The following is a 25,932-nucleotide window of genomic DNA, read 5'->3' as shown; positions in this document are numbered from 1 at the left end:
GTCGGCCCTGGAAAAGGCTTTTCTCCCTTCATTCTGATTTGGCACTTCATTCTGCACAGAACGCTGGAAATTGGAGGGAGGAGACCTCTGGACACCCTGGACTCAGCAGGAGGGGCAGACATTCCCAGAAGCATCACCTCCTAGCACTTTGGAACCCTGGCTTGGACCATAACCCAAGCGCGCCCCCACCTGCTAACTAGGCTGGGAGCCCTATTTCTCTAGGCCTACATCCCTCCCTCGGGTTGCACCCTGCCCCTCCCTGAGTCACCCCAGGAGAGAGGGGAAAAAAGGGAAGAAAAAAGAGGCATTGACTACAGAGGAAGGAAAAGGAAACAGCAGAGGAGGGAGGAGAGCCACACGGGAGTGTGTGACAGAAGACAGCAGAGAGGGCAGATCTAGGGCAGATCTAGGGCTGGGGGAGATAGAAAGGGCAGGGGAGCATCCAGAAGGGTGCCCCAAGAGCAGGGTAGCGGGGGCGGGGAGCCGAGGGGGCGGGCCAGCCATGTCCCACGGGACCTACTATGAGTGTGAGCCCCGGGCTGGCCAGCCGCCTCTGGAGTTCTCAGGGGGCCGCTCGGGGCCTGGGGAGCTAGGGGACATGTGTGAGCATGAGGCTTCCATTGACCTCTCTGCCTATATCGAGTCTGGGGAGGAGCAGCTCCTCTCAGACCTCTTCGCAGTGAAGCCGGCATCTGAGACCCGAGGTCTCAAGGGCCCCGGAACGCCTGCCTTCCCCCACTACCTGCCACCTGACCCTCGGCCCTTTGCCTACCCCCCACATACCTTCGGCCCTGACAGGAAGACGCTGGGACCTGGCATCTACAGCAGCCCAGGGAGCTACGACCCCAGGGCCGTGGCTGTAAAGGAGGAGCCCCGAGGGCCAGAGGGCAGCCGGGGGGCCAGCCGTGGCACCTACAACCCTCTTCAGTACCAGGTGGCACACTGTGGGCAGACTGCCATGCACCTGCCCCCGGCCCTGGCGACATCCAACCAGCCCCTGCGCGTCCTCAAGGTAAGAGCAGATCCATTCTCCTCCCTGCCACCCAGGGCTGGAGAGACACCCATGTGGATGGGGGGACTGTGAGCTGCCCACTGACGCTATGGGGCTGTGTTTGGTTTTGCTTTGTGCGGCTGAGGCAGCCCTGAGCCCTCTGTGCTCACCACCCAACCGTGACCCCTTTGCTTCTTTGTGATTTTACTCCCAGCCTGAACCTCACCTTGTGGCTGGCACCCAACTTGTCCAGCAGCTCCTGTAGCCAACTGACGTGCCCTGACGGGCCTTCCACTAGCTTCTCTGCTGCCCACCAGCCCTTTACTCTTGTTTCTCTGCCACCTGCTTCTAAAAGAGGTAATCACCACTGATGTAGACCTAGAGATTCCAGCTTGTTAAGAGGAAAGCACCCATACAAGGTGAGGGAGCACCAAAGGAAGCTGGGTCAGTTAGACCTAGAGATTCCAGCTTGTTAGGAGGAAAGCACCCATACAAGGTGAGGGAGCACCAAAGGAAGCTGGGGTCAGAGCAGGAGACCCTGAACGCCTGGCACTGCAGTGGCTCTTCTGACCTGGGAGCCAGGAGCTGGCTCTGTATCTTTATCCCTCTGATGCCCAAGTATGGCCGCTGGATTCCCGTCTTGCCTCCACCCTACTTCAGCCTCACCCAGACCCTTGCCTTCCTTTCTAGGCCCCTCTGGCCTCCGCAGCAGCCCCCTGCAGCCCCCTTCTCAAGGCGCCCTCCCCAGCTGGCCCCTCACACAAGGGCAAGAAGGCGGTGAACAAAGACAGTCTGGAGTACCGGCTGCGGCGGGAGCGGAACAACATCGCGGTGCGCAAGAGCCGAGACAAGGCCAAAAGGCGCATTCTCGAGACGCAGCAGAAGGTGCTGGAGTACATGGCTGAGAACGAGCGCCTCCGCACACGCGTGGAGCAACTCACCCAGGAGCTGGACACCCTTCGCAACCTCTTCCGCCAGATTCCTGAGGCTGCCAACCTCATCAAGGGCGTGGGGGGCTGCAGCTGAGCCTGGCTGGTGGATTGTGCACTGGCTCCCTGTCTGGTCCAATCCTGAGGATCCCCTCCCTGTTGGGGCCCTAGGTCCCCTCACAGGCGGAGCCTGAGACATAGACCATGGACAAATGGCAACGGGTGGCAACAGTGGGGAGGGGGGGTGGGAGGGGGGCAGAACCTAGCATATTAATTCTGTGGCTGAATAAAATTGCACTATGACTTGGTGCTGGGGCTATACAGTGTATGTGTGGCTTGGGGGTACTCCAAGGGTAGGGAATGCATGTGGCTGGGTCAGCACACCTCTAGTTTCATGCCTTAATATTTGGAAATATTCTCAAGATACTCTGCTCACAGCCCTTCCCTAACACATCACTCAGGCACTGTGCTCTCCTCCCACCCCCACTCTGGGCCCACTCTGCCCTTCTAGACACTGAGGTCATCTCCCCTCTCTACCCCATTGAATTGGCTTCTGGATACCATCCTAACAGAGCTCTGTAGCTTGTGGGGAGACCCCACCCAGTCCAGCATGTCAGGCCTGTTGACCCTGCCCTGCTCTTTTACCTGGAGGTAAAGTTCTGGGAGCTCTGGCCCCAGGTGACCAAGAGAAAATTCCAGATGGCTTGACATATCTATGGCCCCTTAGCACTTGATCCAGCCTTGATGCCTTCTCTTCAGTTCCATTGCCTCAGCTATAAGATTGAACCCCTCCCCCCAGGTTTCCATCAACCTGCTCCCATCTTTAGCCCTTATTTCCTGGGCTCAGGTTCCCCAAAGCTTGAGAATCTGAGTGCTTAGGGAACAAATCACTTGCAAATGACCTCAAAACCAGTTTGTACCTGAAAAAACTGACCATGAGGTTGACAATTCACTGGTGCCAGCAAAGTCCCAGGTTGGAAGTGTTTTCCTTTTCTTAGAGGTCTAGTCCAAGAGCCTCCCTGGTGGTGCAGGGGTTAAAGACAGCACTATCAAGCTGTCCCCAGCCACTGCAGCATGAGTTCAATCCCCCGCAGGCTAGGGAGCTATCCACATGGTGCAGCATACCTCTCCTGTCTTGCCTGCTGCTCCCCTCAGCAGTGTATTTTAATAGATCTGCCTGTTCTGCTCCCCGCTCTCTCTGGTGAATCCTCTCACCCTCCATGCCTCTGGCTTACACCCCAGTTCTTGTATGCATAAATAAATGAATCTTTAAAAAAAAAAAAAAAAGAAGTCTAGCCCAAGAGCGTGACAGGACACTGCTAGAGAGCTGGAGTGGATCCTGTCTGCGGCTTACTAGCTGTGTGATCTTGAGCAAGATCTTACTTCTCTCCATGCATCAGTTTCCTCATCTGCAAAATGGGAGTCTGGTGGCCTCATAGTAGAGTTATGTTTACAGAAAACAGGACACGGTAAACAGGAATATGTGTGCTTATTCCCATTTTCTAGAACTGAAAGGACCTCAGAGATCTCCTCTGAACATCTCATTTTGCAGGCAAGGAAACTGAGGCTTCAGAGAGGGGCAGGGACTTACCTTGTTCTACCCTATTGGTTAGAGTAGAACCAAAATGAACACCGTAAAATCACAAATCTCAGGAGGTGCTGCAAGAGAACTCAAGAGATCATCTGGTGGACTTTGTTCTCAGACAGGCAAGATAGAGTGAGCCACATTTGATAAAGGGGCTGAGGGCCAGAGGGGACAAGAAACCTTCTGTCCCTTCCTCGGTCTCTCTACTCCTCTGTGTTTTGCACTAGGTTGACTGATAACCCCATACAATAAATAATCAGGCATTGCCTGAGTTCTGGGACTGAGACCCAGAACATAATAAGGGTTAGTCCCCTAGATGCTTCAGAGAAAGGCCGAGTTGGGGATACATTTCAGAGAGGGAGAGACCCAGAGTCAGGATCCTCCCAGCACACTCTTATTTGCTCTCTCTCTCTCTCTCTCCCCCCGCCTTTCTACACCCCCATCTCCCTCCCATGTCAGAGCTGTCCCCATCTGAACTCAGTCCCTCTCCTGCCTTTGCCTCTGAGTCTCTCAGTTATCATCTCCCCACTTCTGTGTCTTGGATCTCGCTGCCCCGGGTCTGGTGAATGTATAGATCCCAACCTGGATAGATGGTTTATTCCCCTGACCAGGCACCTGAGTCAGAGGGGGAGGTGCCCCCTCTGTGGAAACCTGGGAGAATCCTGAACCTTCCTTTTAGCCCAGGGGAATGGGTTGCATAAGGGAGGTTTGTACAGAACACGGTGAGTGACTCAACCCCCGGATTTCCTCCTCTCCACCGAAGACCACTGGCCCTTGACTTATTTTTTTTTAAAGATTTATTTATGCATACAAGAACTGGGGTGTAGGCCAGAGGCGTGGGGGTGAGAGGATTCACCAGAGAGAGAGTGGGAAGCAGAACTGGTGGATCCAATGAAATACACTGCTGAGGGGAGCAGCAGGTGAGTCAGGAGAGGTCTGCTGCGTGATGTGGGTCAGCTCCCTGGCTGGGGATCGAACTCATGCCACAGTAGCTGCCCACAGCTTCATAGTGCTGACTTTAACCCCTGTGCCAGCAGGGAGGCCCTGGCCTTTGACTTATTTTCAAGGTTCTGGGTGATGGGACCTAGGTTGCTTCAGCATCCACCCCTAACTACTTTCCCACAGCTCTGGACTGTATGATATCTCAGGCCCCTCCCTTCCCATGGGGGCCTGGTGAAGGCTGGCACTGAGGGTGCAGAAGCACCGCAGACCCGTGGTGAGAAGAGCGCCTCTACGGCAGATCATATCCCAGGGAGATGCCAGGCAGCCAAAAGTCACCCTTTATGAATGAGTCTTTTAACTTGACTTCAACTGGTTGGGCCAAAGCAATTTATTCAACAAGTATTTGTTTAACATCTTCTCCATGCCAGGCTCTTGCAAGGTGCTGAAGGGGTTAGGAAAAAAGGCCATGAACAAATGTGCTGAGGGTCTTCCCTGCCCCTCCACCCCACTAAGGTGACTTCCTGCCCAGTGGGTGTCTTGCTGTATTCCAGGCGAAGGGAGGGCAGCAGGAGACAAAGGTAGATATCTATCCCCCAATACCCCACCATACAAGTACTCCCCACAGCTCCCACCCATGGGACTCCTGCCTGCTTCACCACTGCTTGTTGCTTTTCCTTAATCCGGTTCGTTCACACCTCTAGAAAGCACCTCTATGTTAAATTCATTAATTACCCTGCTTGACTATGCCCACTAGGGAGTCTAAATAAACAAGGAGGTAGGGAGGCTATTTTAGCTGGGTAATCAAGGAAGGCCTTTCTGAGGAGGTGACATTTAAAAATGTTCAAGAAGAAGGCAGATGTGCCAAACTGGGGGGGAAGGGTGAGCACAGGCGAGAGCAAATGCAAAGGCCCTAAGTAGTCAGGCAGCTTGGGCTGCCAAGGTCAGCCCAGTCAGGCTAGCTGAGGAAGAGGAGAAGGGGGTGGCAAGAACACCTCCCTTCTTCCAGGCAGAGCTGCAAATGACTCTCTTCAGTCCCTCTGAGGAAAGGACTGTCCCCTGAGCAACTGGGGTGGGGTGGAGCGCAGGTGTCCCATATCCCAGATCATCCTCTCACTGCCACCAGGGAAAGAAGCAGCAGGAAAGTGTCCCCCGCTGCACCTCAAGGGCAGTTAGCCCCTCCTCTGCCAGGCCTGGGGAAAGGTGTTGGCCTGGAAAAACAGCAAACCAAGGCCCAAACAGCACACACAATGCATTCTTACTGCTTTAGAATTCACAGCTCTTAAGTAAAACTTATGAAGGGGTGAGGATGAGAGAGTCCTGAGCTGAGAGATGGAATCGTGGACCCCAGGAAAGCAGCTGGGGAGAAGGCAGGCTGTCTGGTCTTACCACGTAGAGGGAGGAAGCAGCCCAAGGTGAGGCTGCCAAGGTCAGCCCGGGGTGGCGGCTGCTTGTGAAAGCCGCTTCCCCACCTCGGTGCACACCTCCCACACCACCCCCACAGATTGCCACACGCCTGGGCCCCCAGGGCCCCCATCCCGGTGTTGCAAGATCCCGGTTGGGGTTGTGGAGGTGGAAAGGGGCCTCTTCACCTCCACCCCCCCACCCTGCCCCAGGCCAGTGAGGGGACTTGGATGGAGGGGGGTGTATCTGCTGGGCTGAGCGGCTGTGTGCCTCCTCTTCAACAGGCCAGTCACTTCCTGTCACCTCACTGGCGCCCAGACAGCAGACCTCTGTTCACAGAACTCAGCTTGGGCTGCTCTAAAGTGCCAATGGTCCAGCCTGGACAGAGCTCCTGGCTGTCCTCTGTCAGCTGCTTCCTGGTCTCAGAAAAACCTCCATGGTGCATAAGAAATTCCCCAAAAGCTACCCCACGGGAGAGATGGGGGTATTTTCAGAGGCAATTGGCTGCAACTAGCCATCAATTCTAGCTTCAGAGTACATAGGGAGATTTGAGGGAAAGGCTTCCTAACAGAGAGGGGTCCACCTACACAGCTATGGCCTCCCCTTCAGGAATCAAAGGTAGGTAGAGGTAAGCCCTACAGATTGGGTCCGTCTCCCATACTCCACAAACCAAGCTTCACCCTGAAGCCCCACACTGTCCAAACCTCTGTTGCCCCCACACCTAGTATTGTGGCCCTGGCTGGGCCATCCAGCCCTGCTGCAATCGGGACGGTTTGCAAAACGCCTGCTTGCTCCCGCTTTGTCACCATCTGAGGTTAGGACTGTACTAGGGAGATAAGCTTAGCACCACCCACCCGTCCCAAGTGAGACTGCTGGCCTGCTGCAATCGGGACGGTTTGCAAAACCCCTGCTGGCTCCTGCTCTGTCACCATCTGAGGTTAGGACTGTACCCCAAGATAAAGTCTAGCCCTGCCCACCAGTGTTGCCTTCAGACCTTACAAGTAATATGGCCAGCTGTCAGAGCTCCTTGGGAAGCCCAAGAAGGCCCAGCTCAAAGGCCCTGGTCTTGCCTCTCTAGCCCCTCCCCTATCCTCAGCCTTGCACATTGTCCTCTTGTCCATCCTTTCTCTCACTGCCATCTACGCCCCTTACCGTCCATCTTCCATCTTTACCCTCCCTCTTCCTTTACCACCCTCCTGCCTTCTCACCATACTCTTCATTCTCTTAATTGTTCCCCAAATACTTACTGAACACCAACCCAGGCCCTGCACTTTGCTTGTCAAAGGCGCTACAGGACAAACAGGAGGGACAGTCCCTGCCTTTGTGGGGTTTATGGGATTAATGAGGGTGACAGACAAACATAATACCACAAGTAAACATATCATTCTAAATTCTGGGCAGTGCTACGTGGCCAAAGTAAAGGAGTGACTGGTGGTAGAGAGTAACGAGTCTGCCTGATTCAAATGTGAGGGTCAGAAAGGTCTTCTTGGGAAAATAACAGATGAGCAGTTGTGTAAAAGGTGAGGAGGAGTCAGTATGGCAAAGGGAGGTTCCCAGCAGAGAGAACTGTACGCAGGCAGGGGACTTACTAGACTGAGGTAAGTGGTGAGGTCAGAGAGGACCTGAAGCCAGATCTCTCCTGTGGGATTCAGAGGCTCTAACAAGGGAGGAACCTTCCAAAGAAAGTGAACATTTCCTCTCAGAACAAGAGAGAAGGAGGGCAGCAGATACGGATCCAAACACAACTGGGTGTATGGCGTGCGGAGGCCGTTTTCACAGTGAGAGAAGATGAGACAGCGGTGACCGACTGCTTAGCTGAGCCTGTCAAGGGAACTGAGATTTCTGACTTGGGAACACGAAACTGAAGTGACCATGACAATTTTAGAGTGGCCACAGTCTGTCCTCTGGGTGATTTCCTTCAGTGCTCCGGTGTTCCTGAGCTGCTCCAGAGAGCAAACAAACACAGCGCTCACCTGCGCTTGGGACTGAACCAGGTCTGTGGAGGAAAAGGACAGACAGGAAAGGGGAACAGAAGTTCCTTACAAAAGAGGGGTTGGAGAGGTGAGCCTGGCGCCCTGGGCAGAGGAGGGGCAGGAAGGCCTGAGGGTCTTCAGTGACTTGGTGGACCAGCTGCTGGGAGCTGAACACAGGAACCTCAGGAAAGGAGGGTGTATCAGAGAGAGGGATGGTTGGTGCAGTTATTTCACAGTTGCTGCAGGGTGGGGTAGTAAGGCTCCTTCAGAGTCTGACCTTGGAGTGGGATGGTGGGTACTAGTGGTGACAGAGCAGAAGTTGGTATGCCAATGAGGGGGACACCCCCTAGAGCACTGCCAGCCTCGTCCCCATCCTCTCTCCACACCCCACATGCTACACCCTAGCCCCTCCCTTTCATCTCTCTTCCTCATCAGCATCTTCTCTCCACATCCCATCTCCTTTCCCGCTCCACTCCCTCTTTCTCTTTTCCATCCTCACCCTAACTTCTATTCTCTTGCAACTCCACCACTCTCACCGCCTGCATCCTCTCCTCACCCCACTCTCTCTTCAGTCTCTACTTTTCCTCCTCATCCTCATCTTTCCCAGTACAAGCATCTTTCATCCTAAGTTTCTTTGTCCTGCATACTGTGCACTAAAAAAGCAGTGTGGCGAGGTGGATTTAAAGCCTCTGGCCAGAAACCTAACTGCGTGGGTTCAAATTCCATCTTTACCACCTAACCACCTTGCTGAGAGGATTGCGTGAGTATAAAGTGCATGGAGTAGGGCCTCCCCGGCGGCGCAGCGGGTTGAGTACAGCACTGTGACGCTGTTCGCAGCCTCTGCAACGCCGGTTCGATTCCCGGCTGGCCAGGGAGATTCCCATATGGCGCAGCAGACCTCTTCTGTACAGCACACTGCTCCCCTCAGCAGTGTACTTCGGTCAATTTGCCTGTTCTGTTCCCCACTCTGTCTCTGGTGAATCCTCTCACTCCCCACATCTCTGGCCTATACCCCAGCTCTTGTATGCATAAATGAATAAATCTTAAAAAAATTAACTCTCATGAAAAAAATATTAATAATAAAAAATAAAGTGCACAAAGGCAGTGCTCGATATGATGGTTCTTATTTTCACCCTCTCTCCTTACTTCCTGACCCTTTCCTCACTTTCATCTCCCGGCCTCCATTATCCCTCTGTCCCGACTTCATCATATCTCTCGGAAATCCAAAGATGAATCAGACTCAGTTTCTGCCCACAGCCTTGCAGGGAAACAAGCGCAAAAATAAATGCAATATAATAAGTGCTACTTCAAAGATATGAAAGAAATGCTATTGGAGAACAAAGGATATGCAAAGTAACTCTGCCAGGGGAGAAAAGAAAAGTCTCAAGGGGCAGATACCCTCTCAGCTAATTCTTCAAAGAGGAGGAAGCATTTGTCAGGCAGAGGCAGGAGGGAGGTATTCCAGCAGAAGAAACATGAGGTGTTTTTTCTTTCTCTTTTAAAAAAAGATTTATTTATTTACGCAAACAAGAACTGGGGTGTAAGCCAGAAGTGGGGGTGGGTGAGAGGATTCACCAGAGAGAATGGGGAGCAGAACTGGCAGATCTACTGAAACACACTGCTGAGGGGAGCAGCTGGCTAGACAGGAGAGGTCTGCTGCACCATGTGGGTTGCTCCCTGGCCAGCCGGGGCTGGGGATCGAATTCGTGCTGCAGTGGCTGGCAGTAGCCTGATAGTGCTGTTTTTAACCCCTGTGCCACAAGGGAGGCCAAACACGAGGTGTTTTCTGTGCTGCTTCTGCAAGGCAATGAAGTGCACACTCCTGTGAACCCCAGACCCTGCAGGGGCACACGCTGCCTCCACATGGCCACAAGGGGACAGCAAAGCACTAGTTGCGACTGCGGAGTCAGCCCTGAAAAGCTTCTGAGAGCCATCCTGCAAATCACCTGGAGCCTTCCCCAGAATGGGCTGCCCCAGGCCTCTGACATGAGGAGGAAAAGGCTAGATTTGTTTTAGAGAAAGGAGAGTTCCCTCAAGAGTTGTACAGATGTTAATACGAACAGAAGAGTTCTCCACTGAGTTGCAAGGATCTGCACAGTATGTGCTGTTCACTCGACTAGATTTACTGTGAGCCAGAGGCCTTCCTCAACACATTCTAGTCTTCTTGGCCCTCCTAGAAACCTGTCAGGAAGGTATAATCCCAGCTCTTAGCTAGAAGGGGTTCCTATTTTGCAGATGGGGACACTGAAGCACTGGGCCTAAGTTATACAGAGAGGAAATGGCAGAATTGGCTTGGCTTCAGAGTTTGGATGCCTCCTTCGTGGCTGGCAATTCGGTGACGCTCTGGTGTGCAAAAGTATAAAACCAACTGCCCCACGGAGTCAGCATCACTTCCTTCTCTGAACTGCAGTCCTTGTCTACCACTGATGGGCTTCTCCAAAAGTTCTTTCCCAGAGTCAGATTCTCTTCCTTTATCCACAAACTGTGGAGAGGAAAGTGGCCAGGAAGCAGCAAGTTTATCTTCAAGGAGTTCAAGATGTAGAGAAAGAACCACTAAGTTAACGATTAAAACAGAGGAAAAGGGCCTCCCTGGTGGCGCATGGGGTTAAGCACCGCACTATGAGGCAATCTGCAGCCTCTGCAGCGCAAGTTCGATCCCTGGCCAGCCAGGGAGCAACCCACACGGCTAAGCGGACCTCTCCTGTCTCACCTGCCGCTCCCCTCAGCAGTGTGTTTCAGTCAGTCTGCCTGTTCTGTTCCCCATTATGTCTCTGGTGGATCCTTTCACCCCTCTACCCATCATTGGACTGTACCCCAGCTCTTGTATGTATAAATGAATAAATCTTTGGGGAAAAAAAAAAGAACACAGGTGGACAAGCGGGGGGCTGGGAGGACAGGTCTCTCCTCCTCTGACACGTGTGGAATTTGGGCAGGAGGTGTTAGGAAAGGTTTCCCAGAGTAACTACAGGGAAGGTAGGAATTAGGTAAGCAGGCAGGGAAGATGGCGTACCCAGGCAGAGGAAAAAGGATGTGAGGGCACTGTGAGCAAAAAAACAAAACCAGAAACAAAACAAAACAAAACAAAGAGAGCTCCAAGAGCTGGGTGAGAACACCTGTGAACATGGTCTAGTAATATCCATTTTAAGAGCTGGTTTTCCCTCCCCAGTGTGTAAGTGGCTTCTGTGGAGCTTCACAGCGATAACACAATAGCCTTTCCTAGGAGCTGTCGGCTACCCAACGCGTATTTGTTGAGCATCTACTAAGTGTCCTGCATAGATGCAGAGGCTAGAGTCCACCCAACTCTGACATGGGGCCTAGCGAAGTGGGAGGCCTTGCTTGCTCAGCTCCCATGGATAGGCAGACACCTCCAAGCACAGAATGCCCCCCTACTGATTACTTTAATACCACAATTACTTTAACACCAATTACTTTACTACTATTACTTTAACACCAATTTTATATCCTGTTACTTTAATACCACTTTTCTTTCATTTTTTTAGTTCTGGGGAGATTCTGATGTTATCCACTCAGCACTGCGCGGGGCTGGGATGAGAGATGGAAGAGCACAGGGAGAGTTCCTTTGTGGATGGGCAGGCCCCGCTTCGGAAAAGTAAACTGAGGTCTCAGAAATGATCACACTTCCCTCCCCCACTCTCCACTGCCGCCCTCTCCCCCCTTCCCAGGAGGCAACTTTGGTTCCTGTGATTGACATCCGACCTCCTGGCAGGAACTGTAGATTCAGTCAACATCACTCAAGAGGAAAGAATAAACAGGCATGGGGGGGTGGGGGGTATGGAGAGAGATAATAAAGAGAGGTGAGTCAGAAATAAGCGAGCTGGGGAAGGGAGCAGAAAGGATGCAGGTTATGCCAAGACCCCTGGAGGATGCTGCTGCTGCTGCTGCTGCTGCTGCTGCTCCTGGGGGCTGCCGCAAGCAGATGTCTACATGAGGAGACACAGAAGTCTGTGCGCCTTCTCAGGCCCCCTTTCTCCCAACTTCCCCCAAACACCCGCTCTTCCTCTCTCACCCTCCCTGCCTCCCATGATCCACAACCACTCCGAATCCAAACCTGCTATATAGGAGATCCTGTGTCAGATGGAGCCTGGGGTCCTGAGGAAGCTGGGCTGAGAGGGGGATCCCGAGCCGTGGCTGCAGTGAGAGAGGTTGCTCAGCGACTCCGAGGTGTCCTGGCAGGTGAGTTGGGGGACAGAAGGGTTTAGGGAGGGCTGAGGAGCAGAGGCCCAGGAGAGAAACATCACCACGGAAAAGGAACTGGAACTCTAAATGTTTAGGTGAAACCGACCTCTTGTCTTGGTTAGTCTCTCCAATGCAAGGACCTCTGCTTCTAAGTCGAGACCCTGCACAATACTGCCATGCCTTCTGGGGAGACCCAGATACCCCCAACTACCACAAGTGAGTCATATCTCTGAGACTGTTTGTGATGCCTCTTCAGATGGACCCAGTAATATCTCTGGCTCACCTACAAATATTCATTCTTGCCAGGTGTAGCCTCTTGAACCCAGGGTACAAAGGAGAGAGTTGCCTGGGGGCAAAGGTGAGAGCAACTTCTCAGACTTGGGGGTCTAAATATCTCTAGCCTGTCTGGACCTCCAAGACCATCAGCATCAGATATGCAGATTCCCAAAATGTGGCCCTTAGAAATCTGGCAATTTATTAAATCAGAGACTAGAAAGGGTGGTGGTGGCAGGACTCCCTAAGGCTGACCAAAAATAGACTTTGTGCCTGTCTCCAATTCCCCATTTTACTATTGTCCTAGCTCCCAGCCCATCCACTAAGCCAGGCAACACACCTCGCTCCCTGACAGATCCCTGATAGCCATCTCCGTGGCTATGCCCTGTGGCCGGAGCAGGGTCCCCCGCAACTGGTCCAGCCAGATGGGCCTGGGGTCCAAAACACTGATTTTCTCCTATATGTGCGGGTTGCCCACACTTCCAAATGTCACCAAGAGGTAAGGTTCAAATTCAATGTCTTTTCCCATTCTGCCTCTTGTGCTTAAATATCATGGGAAGAGTCAGGAAGCATAAACATTTTCATTAAGTTATACTTAGATGGGGTAACTTGGGGAATGCCGATGAAGTTTGGGTGGGGGTGACCCCCTCCAATCATCCTGAGAACAGCCCTGCTGAGTTTTCCGGTCTTCCCTTCTGAAGACTTCTGTGTTATGCCTCTTCTTTTCTTTGCGGCCCTTACCTCGTCCTGGCCCATCCACAGCCCTCTGTCATAGCCTATGCTGCCTGCTGCCAGCTGGACTCAGATGACAGGCCCCTTGCTGGAGCCATTGTCTACTGTGCCCAACATCTCACCAGCGCCAGCCTCAGCCACGGTGACATCGTCATGGTGACTGCTGCACAATAGGGAAAAGCAACAGGTTGGGGGTAGGGGCAGATCACTCGACTTCCCATGAAGTGGAAGAACCTACTAAGGATGGACGAGAAGGTGCCTTGAGCTCTAAAAAGAGCCGTCTGGACAGAGGGGCTGTAGAGTGGCTGGCCAATCCTGCTGCACATCCAGCGCCCTCACCCTGCAGTCTTGTCCTTAGGTCACACTCCATGAATTGCTGCATGCCCTGGGTTTCTCTGGGCAGCTCTTCAGGAAGTGGCGAGATTGTCCCTCAGGACCCGGTGGTAAATGAGAGCAGGGGAGAGGTCTTCCCACCCTGTCAACCCAGGGGGAACCACTACCATCTCATCCTTCCAATTTTCCCTCACCCTTTCTACATTTTCTTTTCCTCCTATTGTCTTCTCCTCTTTCTGTTCCCAGTAAGAGAGAACTGTTCCATCAGGCAAGGAGTGACAAGGCAAGGCCAGTGGGGACAGCTGCTTCTCACCACACCAACTGTGAGTCACAGCCTGGCCAAACATTTGGGAGTGCTTGGGATTTTACCGGGTGTTCCCTTGGAAGAAGAGGTGAGAATGAGAACACCAGGGGGTCATGGGGGGAAAAGGGAGTAGCCAGGTGGTAACCAGCTATCTCCTCCAATAGGGTTCTTTGTCTTCACACTGGGAGGCCCGACTTCTCCAGGGCTCTATAATGACTGCTACCTTTGATGGTGCCCGACGCACTCGACTTGACCCAATTACTCTTGCTGCCTTCCAAGACTCAGGCTGGTACCAAGTCAACCACAAAGCTGCAGAGGAACTATTGTGGGGCCAGGGTGAGAAATCAGGGAGAATGGCAGAGGCCTTCACAAACAAAGTCAGCTCAGGGGAAGTGAGAGATTGAAGGGATTGCCTGCTGCCAATGACAGGGTGTCTCTGGATCTGTAAGCATAGCTGGCACCGAGGAATGTTTGGGGCTTCATTGTTTCTCAGGGCTCTTTTTTAAGATTTATCTATTCATGCATACAAGAATTGGGGTAAAGGTCAGAGGTGCAGGTGGTGAGAGGCTTCTCCAGAGACAGAGTGGGGAGCAGAACAGGCAGACTGACTGAAATACACTGCTTAGAGGAGCAGCGGGCGAGACAGGAGAGGTCTGCTGTGCCATGTGGGTAGCTCCCTGGCTGGCTGGGGATCGAACTTGTGCTGCAGTGGCTAGTGATAGCTTCATAATGCTTAAGAGGCCACCAGGGAGGCCTCTTCTCGGGGCTCTTTCTCCTCCTATCTGTCAAGCAGGATCTGGCTCAGAATTTGGCCTGGTGACCACATGTGGAACTGACTCCTCAGACTTCTTCTGTACTGGCAGGTGTGTGTGCCAAGCGGGGGAGGGGCTTTGCAGCTGTCAGGGATCCTGGAGTCACTCTACCATCCCTTCCACACAGTGGACTGGGTTGCCACTACCTGCACCTGGACAAGGGACGCTGCTCCTCAGGCCCCACGCTGGAGGGCTGCCGCATGTATAAGCCCCTGGCCAACAGGGTGAGTAGACTAGAACATAGAAAGCAAGTGAGTGAGCCCGAGGAGTCAGCCTCTGAGGCATCCAGACAAACACTATCCTACCTTCTGCCCTGCCCTTCAGAGTGAATGCTGGAAGAAAGAAAACGGATTTCCACCAGGGGCAGAGAATCCCCATGGGGAGATCTACCATCCCCAAAGTCGTTGCTTCCTTGCCAACCTCACTTCACAACTGCTCCCTGGGGGACAGATCAGGCATCCCTCTCAGACCCCACACCTGAAGGAAGTGGAGCTCACAGGCCGATGCTACTTACACCAGTGCACAGAGAGAGGCACCTACAAGGTGCAGGTGGAGGGATCACCCTGGGTCCCCTGCCTTCCAGGAGAGGCTGTTCAGGTGGGTGTCTTCAGTGGGAGAGCTGCAGTACACTGGACACTTGTAAATGCACGTAAGGGAGAACTAGCCAAGCTGTTCAGACGCTCGTTCATTTTCTACCCAGTACCCACAGAGTCCATGACTCAGATGAAGATGGCACATTTTCTTTAGGAGAACCCACAGGTCTATACTGTACCCTATGTGTTTCCTTGCAGATACCTGGGTACCACGGTCTTCTCTTCTGTCCCCGGGGTCGGCTATGTCAGACTAATGAAGATATGGATGCTGTTCCTTCTCCACTTGTGACACTTTCAACCAGAGACCTGTTACTCCAGCTTTCCATAGGATTAGGCGGACCCCCAAGTCACTACCTGGGGAAGGAAGAGCGAGAAGAGCTGGCAGAAGCAGTGCTACAGGCTCTGGTGAACAGAGGAGGTGCCGGCAGGTAAAGGGACAGTTAGGCTGAGAATTTACACAATGGGCAAGGAGAATCTTTTAAGTCCTTTGCGTTATGACTGTTCTCTGAAGACTTTCTGTTCATGCCACTCCTAAGCCTGCACCTTCCATTAGATATACTCTTCCTGGTACTGTACCTCTATTAAGAGATGCAAATATCCATTCAGGTGCTACTTCCACAGTCCCTCCATTACCACTAGTCTGGTTTTCACTGTACAAGTACGGAAGTCCCCTGGCTGCCAAGGGCCTTTGGCTGATGAGCTGCACAGGGCCCTGACCCTAACTCTCCAGAAGAAGCCGCTGGAAGTATTTTATGGAGGATTCCAATTTACCACAGAATACAGCAAGTAAGATAACATTCCTAAGTTTTCTTTCAAATTCCTGGAGTCCAGCACTCCTCACATATACCACCCAAGTTAGTATACATGGGATATGTGTCCTATGGGACACTTCTTCACACACGCACACACAAATAATGGGGAGCTACTTCCTTTCTTAAGCATTATCCCAGCACCGTTTCTACTTACTTAAATGCCATAGTTTGACTCTTTCCTATAGCCACTTCCCTCACTGCCACACTTCCAACAATTAAGCCAGACTTGGATGGTGACCTTATTCTTATTTTTGGGTTCTATTTTCTTTTTTTAAAAAAAGATTTATTTATTTATGTATACAAGAACTGGGGTATAGGCCAGCAGTGTGGGGTGTGTGTGTGTGTGTGTGTGTGTGAGAGGATTCACCAAGACAGAGTGGGAAATAGAACAGGCAGACTGACTGAGATACACTGCTGAGGGGAGCAGCGGGCAAGTCAGGAGAGGTATGCTGTGCCATGTGGGTTGCTCCCTGGCCGGGGATAGAACTTGTGCTGCAGTGGCAAGTGGATAGCTTCATAGGTCGTCTCTTAAACCCTTGCGCCACCAGGGAGGCCTTGGTTCTATATTCTCAATTTCCTGTTTTAGCTTACTAAGTGAAGTAGAGTTTCATGAATTGTGGCTTATAGTAAAGCACTTCACCCCTTGGGCCTCCTTAGTGGCCTAGGGGTAAGTCTCAGCACTATAACTGCTATGGCCTGAGTTCAATCTCCAGCCAGGAAGCTGACCCACATGCCCAGCAGACCTCTCCTGTCTCACCCGATGCTCCCCTTAGCAGTCTATTTCAGTAAATCTGCCTGTTCTGCTCCCCACTCTGTCTCTGGTGAATCCTCTCACCCCCACACTTCTGGCCTACACTCCAGTTCCTCTATGCAAAAATAAAAAAAAAGCACGTCATCCCCTAAGCTTAGAAATATTCCAAGCCAAATATTACCTCTTACCTCTTTCCTAGGCTGCTGGTTACCTCGGGCCATAATCTGTCCATGACCCGCCTAGGTCTCTCTGTGGCACTCTGCCTAATGTTACTCATCCTGGCAAGTACACTGGGGACCGTGGCCTATCAGAAGCGAGCTGGTACTCAGGTGGGACCATCTGTCCCTGACCACTCACCAGAGGCCCAAGGCACAACAGGGGTTCTGGCTGGAGGAAGTGTGATGTCACCCAGAGCATGAAGGGGGTCAGTGGAAATATTTCTTGGAAGACAAGTGGATGAAAAGCTGAGCTACTGTCCACACTTAAGTTCTACTTTTCTCAGAATGCCTTTCTCTGTATTGCAACTTAATGCTATACCAGCTTTGCAATAAAAAGGAGATTTAAGGTTCTGAAAATTTATTTTAATACAAGAAAACCCCTTCAACTAGTAATGAGCTTTTTTTTTTTCCCCATGTTGTCAGGAAGCACTTACAGAATAGAAATAACTGCTACCAGCACCAAAAATATCACATATGCTTTAGAAAAAGTCACTTGATTTGGATTCAAACAAACATCAGTGTGGAGCAAGTAGTTATCTTCCTCTCCTGACTTTCCATAATTTTACTGAACCATCACTAGGAAAGTCAGTGGTTGGGATGTCGCATAATTATGCTAGAATCTGTAAGGGTAGTGAAACCAGTCATCTGAGTCCAGCTAAACCATAAAAATACAATCTTTATTGCTCTTCTCTCTTGCTTTTGGAGTAGGGCAAGCCCTGCTTTAAACTCCTTGGACCAGCAGGCTTGAGTTGTAATGTATAGGTTCTTTTCATTATAGCTGCAAAAGAAGTTATTAAGTTTTTAAGGGTTTGGCATCTCCTAGAAAGCAAGAGAGGAAGACTGTTGATCTGGATTTGCTGAGATGGAGATGGAAAACATTTATACTAGGAGTTCAGTGCATATGCTGTTAACGTTGAAATAACCAGGTCTACAGTGCTCAGCAATTTCGGTCAGCTGATTGGGATACCAGCCCCATATTTTTAAGTGACACATACGAAGTTCATGCTGTAGAGTTGTGGTTTTTGATCCGTCAGCTTTGGTCATCTCTTTTATTTTTTTTTTTAAAGATGTATTTATGTGTACAAGAACTGGGGTGTAGGCCAAAGGTATGGTGGATGAGAGGATTCACCAGAGACAGAGTGTGGAGCAGAACAGGCAGATTTTACTGAAATACACTGCTGAGGGAAGCAGCGGGCGAGACACAAGAGGTCTGCGGCGCCATGTGGGTCAGCTTCCTGGCTGGGGATCGAACTAATGTTACAGTGGCTCACGATAGCTTGATAGTGCTGTCTTTAACCGCTGCACCACCAGCGAGGCCCCCATCTTCTTTTATTTTAATGTCCATCAGTCCTTACCAGCTGTAGCAGCAACTGCTTGGTAAAATTTTGCCACGAAGTCAGGCTCACTGACCTCCAGCTGCCTGACAAATTCATTGCGCTCCTGCTCAGCCCAACCTCGAAACCACTGATCCCAAAGACGTAGCTGGCACTCAAAGATACAAGGTGGTCGGTATGCCCCAGACACACTAAGCTGCTCCAGACCTTCCAGTAGTGGCTGTAACTTTCCTGGCACAGCCTTAGCTACCAAGTCCTGTAGGAAACGCTCACGCTGAGGTCCTGACCAACTGGCAAACCAGTGAAGAATACACTTCATCTCCTGGGAAGTGATGTAAGACATTGGGGGAGGGGAAGAGTTAGTAATACTGTCTGGCACTGAGGGAAAGGGAGAAAGCAGAGATGGTGGCATCCAAGATGATGATGATTCCAATGGCATCCTGAAATACAAAAGCACTGTTGTTACATACTCTCTAGACAGAGTGACCAAAATAGAACTTCCCACAAGGAATCTTACCACACTCAGTCACCATCTACACAGGAAATTACTTTTCACCAATTCGATTTACAGGAAAACAAAGTCCTTCATTTAGTTTTCATGAATAACTTCATTTTATATCTGCCAACCTTCCTATATTTCAAATTTGCCAGCTCCTGTGTGCCTCCATCATTTTTATATAGATTCTAAAAATAACCAACGTATTTCATGCTCATTTTCTCCCACCTACTTCCATATTCCAGGTTGAGTAAAGAACAAAACAAAAACTAATGTTGGTCCAAGTCGTTGTCCCTAAAATGAAATATGGTACATTTTTAAATTTACCACATGCAGCTGGTCAGGACCTGTACTTTAATCACTCCACAGCTATCAACAATGGGAAAAATAAATAAATAACATCATATGAAAAAGAATCTTCTTTGCAAAGTGTATACTGTCTCTGAAATATGCCAGGTACTTCACAGCATTGGTTACTTCCTTTATTTATTCCTATAAAATACCAGGAAAAATTAAAAAGCAGAGTAAGTGAGGGCACCTGGCTCAAAATAATATAACACAGTAAGAATAGCATAAGTCACGTATTTATTCGAGACTGAAAAAAGTCTAAATGGTTTGGTGACTTAAGAACCTAACAAGTGTTACTAATGCAGATGTGTGACAATTTATGTCTTTGAACAATTTTCATTAATTAGACATTAAGAATATTTATTGATGCCTGCCATTGATTTCCATCACTTATGCAACTGGGTCAACTAACTCGAACAGTTTGAATCTCTAAGAATGAAAATTTTAAACTATTTGTCTATGACCTATTTTACTGTTTGTATTTCTTCTGTTGTAAGCTGGAGTATTTCCAGTGACAAAGAAAGGGAACCCCTAACCATTAACATCTGTTCAGGTCCAAAACAGTCTAGGGAAGTATTTTCTTTCCCTCAGTGATGTACATGAAGCAATTCCTTCTAAAGAAACTTTATTCTCTCATTCAGAGAAAGGGAGAACTGTTCCCGAGTCCTGTGACACGGCCCCCACAGCAAACTCAAGTTCAATGATCATGAATTACTTCAGTCTAGGTCCAAAGATAAGGTGTTGCCCACTTTGAAGGATACGGAGTCTGGCACTCCAAGGTCCCAAAGAATAGCCCTAGAAAGGAGTGGTGGGGATTCAGGGCATGGGAGGCGGAAGCTGTTTCCGTAAGGGAAGGGGAGGCTCGTCCTATTAGCTGAACCCGCGAGCACCGGGCCTGACCGGGCCCAGGAACGGACTTCTACCTCGCTTACCTCCCCTTGTCTCTCACAGGGTACCCGGAGACCGTCTCAAGAGTACTTAGATCCCAACTATCGCCGCGCTTCCATATTTCCTGAAAACCCTAAACAGGGCCAGCCCGGCAGCCCACGCACTTCCGGCGCCGGACCAGCCCCAAACACCCAAGCGCCTCAGCGCCCCAACCTTAGGTCCGGAGATAGCCGAGTAACTCCGACTGCGGCTATGCCAGAGTCGAGGCATTCCGAATAGATTCGATTCAAAGCCTCGGTAAGACGAAGATAACCGAGCTCTAAAAGCAAGGGAAGGGAGGGGCAGCGGCTGAGAGGATGGACAGAACCGATTGGTGCCGATGTGCAGACGGAAACACCCGAGCAGCTCCGTAGGAACCCGGGGAGTTTTAAGTGGTAATCGAGGGGCTGACTACGGCAGTGGGCGGGGTCAGTTCGGTACGTTCGAAGGGCGTTGGCGGAAATTACCGAAGATGCCCGAAGCCGTCGGGACGGACCCGAGTACCTCACGCAAGATGGCGGAGCTGGAGGAGGTGACTCTGGACGGGAAGCCTCTTCAGGCGCTCCGGGTGACCGACCTGAAGGCCGCATTGGAGCAGCGAGGCCTAGCCAAGAGCGGGCAGAAGAGTGCCCTGGTCAAGCGGCTCAAGGGGGTGAGGAGACGGCGTTGCCGGGGTTTCGGAGGGGAGCGGACCCGGTAGAGACGAGTCTCTGCCGCGGCGCAGGCGCAGTGTCGGGGCTCGGCGCGAGCTCGCTCAGGCCGCCAGCGCGAGCCTCGGGATCCGCGCGCACGGTGGTTGGTGGGGCTCGCTCTGGAATAGAGATAGCGCCGGTTCCCGCCTTAACGGCAGCGGCGCGAGCCCAAAATGGGAGGGTGCGCGCTACTCTCCCGGAGTGTCTTAAGCTCCTTCCTTCTTCCCCCACCCCCTCCTTGTTTGTGTCTGTGGTTTCGGCGCATGCGCCGCTCAAGGAGTTAAATCCCACTACTACCACCGGCGTTGCTGGCCTGAGGGGGGCGAGTGGGGCAGGGTCGGAGTTAGGGGTATAGTTGGGCTGCGGGGTTGGTGGGGTAAGTATCGGTATCCGGAAGAATAGGGTTGAGGTAGGGTAAAAGAAAAATGTCTGCTTGATTAGGTTAGGACGCGAAATGAAGAGAAGCCTTGATTTGAAGGGACTTGGCTAGAAAGGGGTGTATAATTTATAGGATATCCCGAAGCAATGGGGGTGTGTGAGAATTGGGTGGGTATTGATGTGAGAGGTGAAGCAGGTTGGTGTATGCTGGGGGCTTGGAATCTGTTTGAGTAGGTTAGGGTGGGATTGTCATGAGGTAGGTAAATGGATTTTGTGTATAGGTTTGGTGTAAACTGAGAAGGGCTGGCTAGGAAGTTTTGGTTTGGGTTAATTAGAATACGAGGTGAGTAGTTTAGATTAAGGCAGGCTTGGCCCAAGGGTTAAGTTGGCAGACCGTTGCTTCTGCAGAAGCTGGCCGTTTCCTTTCCCTCCCTCTCTGGGGATTGGGTCAGACCAGTTTTCCAGTCTGGTCATTTTGTTCTGTAGCCTCCTCTTGAATTTTTATGACTCTTGGTAAATCTAGGTGTCACTCTGAAAACTATACAGATTCACTCAAGGTAGCTCTAGTTCCTGGTAACTGACCAAGTGATTCAGTCGGGCCCAAAGCAGAACCTCATGTTGGTTTCATGTATTTGAAACTGATTTGAGTGATTTTACCTGCAAGGCCGAATTTAGAAGGGGCACTAGTCAAAAGTGCAGAAGAGAAGAGAGAGTGCAGTACTGGTTCTATCACTGTCGCTGATTTGCTTACGCAGCCAGGTGACTGATTTTCGGTGTTCCTGCAATTTTATGTCTGTGCATTTGGGAAAAGTAGCTGTGGCTACCTTTAAGGGTCTTCTGAAGATGAATGAGAAAAGTATTAGTAAAGGGTCTTTGGGTCCTTGGAAAAGGAATAGTGTGTAAGTGTGTATGGATTAGTCATTAAATTTAATGAACTGATTGGGGGAGGGGTGTTTTATTTTTCCCTTGGTGTCTGATTTTTGCCCTTTTCTGTAACAGGCTCTAATGCTAGAAAATTTACAGAAACACTCAACACCCCATGCTGCATTCCAGCCAAATTCCCAGGTAAGAAAGAAGGTTCGTTAGGTGAGGCAGGCTCTTGTGATGTACAGACACATTGAAGGACATGATATTGTGTATTTGGTGCCTAATTTCTCATCAGTGTTTTCCTAAGTTCCCTGATTTGGAAGTTTTCTCATACCATGACAGCTGAATTTTAATCAAGCCTACAGTAAAGAACAGAATCAGGAATTACTAATTTCTAATACTTGAAATGGTATGTGCAAAAAGATGTGACTAGTTGATTAAGTGCAGTGCAGACATATGAAGTCTTTTATTCACCATTGATTTGGAGAAAGTTGATGTCTTTAAATGTAGATATGAAGTAGACAGTCAATAGGACAGTATAGGAAAATACTTGCTGATCAAGAAGAACTCTTGTATTGACATAGGTTTCTAAGAATGCAATCCTTAGGAAAGCCACCATTACTAGTGTCAGCTACTAACTATGGAGTTACTTTTAAACAGTATTATCTCTCTTATTTAGGGCAAGATGCTTAACCTTTGGAGGGCTTGGTTTCCCTAATTTCCTTATGTATGATGTGAAACAAGATTGGAATTGATCCATAATTTTATAACTGCTCTGTGGGGTTTTGTGGAGTTGCTTTAAGGGACTTCTTTAGGGAAGATACCTTCTTTGAAAGTGAGTAGGGAGGGCCTCCCTGGTGGCGCAGCGGTTGAGCACTGGGTTGCAAAGCTGCCCACAGCCTCTGCAGCGCCAGTTCTATCCCCGGCTGCTCCCTGGCCACCGGAGGAGGGTCCCACATGGCGCACAGACCTCTCCTGCCACCCGCTGCTCCCCTCAGCAGTGTACTTCGGTCCTTCTGCCTGCTCTGCCCCCCCCCCGCCACCCGCCCTGGCTCTGGTGAATTCTCTCATCCTCCCGCGCTTCTGACTATACCCAGTGCTTAAATAAATAAATATTTTTTTAAAAAAAAGAAAAGAAAGAAAGTGAGTAGGGAGGGGTTCACTCTCCGCTTTTAAACTACCTTGGTTCTACTTTAATCTGCTGTGTATATTGACTTTATGTATTACATATTTTTAGATGAAATAATTCCATTTTTGTTTCCCAAACACCTAAAGTCTTAGACTGTGTTGAGATTCTTTTCAGCTTTAAAATTCCCTCATTATAGTGTTAGACACTTAAAGGAAAAATCCAGGTCTTTGTTAGTGCAGTGGTGTGCAGCTCCAGTCTAGATGAAGTCCCAAGATACTGTGGAAAAACAAGAGAGCCTTCCTACTCCCTTGCTATCACCTCATTATGCTGTAAGTATCTAGACAGCTTTCAGAGGTTTAGTTAAGAACTTTAACAAGCATAAGAAATGAAGTAAGTTAATCAATTTAGGATTATATTCCTTTTACCCATTGGATTTTAGTCTTTGAAACTTTGTTTTATGGAGAATATATCTATTCTCTAGATCAGTTGAGTAGCAAGAGATTCATTTCTACTTTAGGTGAAAATAAACATTTACCATGCTTAAGAAAGATAACTAATGACATAGAAAGTATTCAGATTTTCTCCTTTTTTCTGGAGTTTTGATAAAACTTATTAAACAAGAAGGTTCTTAGGAGGAGGACTTGTACAGAGAAAGCCAAAGGGCAAAAGGGTGACATGGGAGTCTGCTGCAGAAAAAAATGGGAAAAGGGATTAAGCTCCTGGATTTTAAGTATTGTTGCAAAGAATTTCTTCTCATCCAAAGAAAATGGAGTTCGAACTCTGTCTAAATGTTGACTAGACACATCCCTCTCCTTAGTCTCTTGACATTATGCTTTTAAAAACTGTACTTAAAATTTGGAGATGTGTGACAAAATGTTTCCTGGCTAAGAAGAGATTGATCTTTTGTGTCAGTTAAAGATGAGCTAGTATGAACTAGTAATTTCTCTCTCAGTTTTGGCATTACTAGGAGGAAAAAAATTTGTTTTTAGATAATTTAGATTATTTAAAACAGGTTCAAAGGCATAATTTTACACAATTTTGATTTCAAGTTATTTGTGCATCACTCTTTGGGAACTAAATATTTGAAATAAAAAGTTATGTGCTGTCTTTTGTGTTTCATAGGACTTCATTTTGTTCAGTATAGGAGTAGCTTAGGAAAGGGCCTTCACCTTTCTTGGACTCAAACATAAGGGGTAGATCTTTGCTCCATGGAATTTTCTTCCTTGCATTTTCCTGCTTTGCTTTCCTAGACTTTCATTTTCCATGTTCTCTATACAGATTGGCGAGGAAATGAGCCAGAACAGTTTCATAAAGCAGTATCTGGAAAAGCAGCAGGAACTACTTAGACAGCGTCTGGAACGTGAAGCTCGAGAAGCTGCAGAACTTGAAGGTAAGCCCAGACTGTCACTTCTTACAAGGAGTTCTTCATTCTTACTCCTGTCATTGACTAGATGGGCCTGTTTAACTAGGCAATTTCAGGAATAGGTCAAGCTGAAAATACTACTTATTTCTGTTGATAGTTTATGGAGCCAAGTGAGTTACTGTTTACCCTTTGTCAAGGGAAGAAGACTCTTAATTTGACTATCTTAGAAATCCTGCCAACAGGAAGCGTTAGAAGTAAATGAATCTATACTTAGATGAGGTAGACCTTAATCTTAGGGAGTTTTTTTCTTTGTACAGTGCTCTTTTTAGTATATGCTCTGTATCCGTGACTTTGCCTGACCTCCTTCACTCCTCTACATATTCCCACATGCTGAGCCCTTCACTCCCTCCCTGCCCCGACCCAATCTGTACTTTGCAGAAGCTTCAGCTGAGTCGGAGGACGAGATGATCCATCCTGAGGGAGTGGCTTCCCTGCTGCCTCCTGACTTTCAGAGCAGCCTGGAGAGAGCAGAGCTGGAGCTCAGCAGACATTCGCCCAGTACGTATCTCCCTCCCCACTGCGCTATTTTGTCAATCCTGCGTAGTTGGTGGGGGGAGGTAGTTAGCCTCCTTTCATACTAAGCCTCCATAAAGTCCCAGGAAAATTCTGTGACATTGATATTTGACATCTGTTTTTCATGGAAATGATGTCCTTTTTGAAATTTGCTTTCACCTCGATATTGTGTTAACCTCTCAGAATGTTTTATAAAACAGTGTGATTTTTCTTCTCATCTGTACCTCTTTAACCTCTTCTGTCTCTGAATTTAGCAACAGTCACAATTTTTTCCCATCTCTTAACCATTATGTATATTGTGTGTTGCACAACTAGTCACCCTTCCCAAACAGGCATCAGTCAGCTGCAGTTGATGAATCCATTCAACAGATTTGTATTGTGTGCCTATTGCATGCCAGGCATCTGCTAGGCACCAGGAATAAAGTAGAGAAAAAGACAAATCTCTGGACTAAATAAACTTGAGTCTAGTGAGATGAGCGTTAAACACATTGTTACCTAAAGAATTACAGTTGTGCCCATGCTATGAGAGGCAGTGCAGAATATTATGTGAGCATATTACTGAGGCCTCTAACCCAATGTGTGTGGTTGATTCAGGCAAGATTAATTTTTTCATGCTATAAAAATACTAAGCACTAGTTTTGCATAGCATTTCAATCAAAAGTCTGCAAATGCAGCTTTTGTCTTCTAAGAAGTACCTGCTTAAAACAGTATACTCTTGGGAAAACATGTATATAAGACGTGAGGATAGTGGCTAGATTATATTAAGCCAATGTGAGAAGTATTTTGAATCATTTTTAATTGGTCATGGGGAGGATGATTATTCCATATTTAATATTTTTAGAATGTATGGAAGTTGCTGTTCTCATTCATAGAGAATTCTTTCATGAAAATCGATTTTTAAAAGATACTAATGACAGGAGGAAAAAAGGATATTAATGACAGGAGAGAAATAAATTCTTTTAGAAACCTCTTTTCTCCT

General features: G+C 49.3%; 4 protein-coding genes across 11 annotated transcripts in view; 3 read left to right on the top strand and 1 right to left on the bottom strand.

Annotated features, from left to right (window-relative positions):
* The first annotated feature begins 404 nt into the window (after positions 1–404).
* Positions 405–2,228, top strand: CEBPE (CCAAT enhancer binding protein epsilon). The gene is made up of 2 exons (XM_037503062.1): positions 405–1,012; positions 1,682–2,228. The coding sequence occupies exons 1-2, from the start codon at positions 503–505 to the stop codon at positions 2,015–2,017; spliced, it is 846 nt and encodes a 281-aa protein (XP_037358959.1). The 5' UTR covers positions 405–502; the 3' UTR covers positions 2,018–2,228.
* Positions 2,229–11,705: 9,477 nt separating this feature from the next.
* On the top strand, positions 11,706–17,594 carry CIROP (ciliated left-right organizer metallopeptidase). Its single transcript, XM_037501814.1, is given in 15 exon segments — positions 11,706–12,015; positions 12,141–12,234; positions 12,325–12,376; positions 12,647–12,852; positions 12,960–13,179; positions 13,382–13,466; positions 13,603–13,748; positions 13,825–13,996; positions 14,454–14,523; positions 14,600–14,696; positions 14,797–15,069; positions 15,264–15,493; positions 15,672–15,851; positions 16,828–16,957; positions 17,589–17,594. Coding segments are annotated over 15 exon segments (2,271 nt in total).
* CUNH14orf119 (chromosome unknown C14orf119 homolog) lies at positions 15,963–20,666 on the bottom strand. 3 transcript variants are annotated; one of them, XM_037503060.2, is made up of 2 exons: positions 20,419–20,666; positions 15,963–18,620 (listed from the first exon to the last, which is right to left on the bottom strand). In XM_037503060.2, the coding sequence occupies exon 2, from the start codon at positions 18,617–18,619 to the stop codon at positions 18,191–18,193; it is 429 nt and encodes a 142-aa protein (XP_037358957.1). In that variant the 5' UTR covers position 18,620; positions 20,419–20,666; the 3' UTR covers positions 15,963–18,190. The 3 variants fall into 3 exon arrangements, with proteins under 3 accessions (XP_037358957.1, XP_037358958.1, XP_037358956.1); XM_037503061.2 differs by lacking the exon at positions 20,419–20,666 and adding an exon at positions 20,126–20,353; XM_037503059.2 differs by lacking the exon at positions 20,419–20,666 and adding an exon at positions 19,957–20,112.
* ACIN1 (apoptotic chromatin condensation inducer 1) overlaps positions 20,199–25,932 on the top strand; it is a 32,975-nt gene continuing 27,241 nt past the window's right edge. For 3 of the 6 annotated variants that reach the window (XM_054689215.1, XM_054689220.1, XM_037503055.2), the window contains exons 1-4: positions 20,277–20,603; positions 22,021–22,086; positions 24,296–24,407; positions 24,819–24,938. In XM_054689215.1, coding sequence (XP_054545190.1) covers positions 20,292–20,603; positions 22,021–22,086; positions 24,296–24,407; positions 24,819–24,938 — 610 coding nt within the window. In that variant the 5' untranslated portion in view covers positions 20,277–20,291. Of the gene's footprint in view, positions 20,604–21,020; positions 21,781–22,020; positions 22,087–24,295; positions 24,408–24,818; positions 24,939–25,932 lie in introns of those variants that run through there. The other 3 variants (XM_037503056.2, XM_054689228.1, XM_037503057.2) reach the window with 3 other exon arrangements.

Source organism: Talpa occidentalis, unplaced genomic scaffold, assembly GCF_014898055.3.
Source record: "Talpa occidentalis isolate TD23 unplaced genomic scaffold, MPIMG_talOcc4v2.1 talOcc4.11, whole genome shotgun sequence".
Taxonomy (NCBI): Eukaryota; Metazoa; Chordata; class Mammalia; order Eulipotyphla; family Talpidae; genus Talpa; species Talpa occidentalis.
The sequence above is the reverse complement of the archived record's forward strand: the minus strand, read 5'-3'. Positions and strand labels throughout refer to the sequence as shown.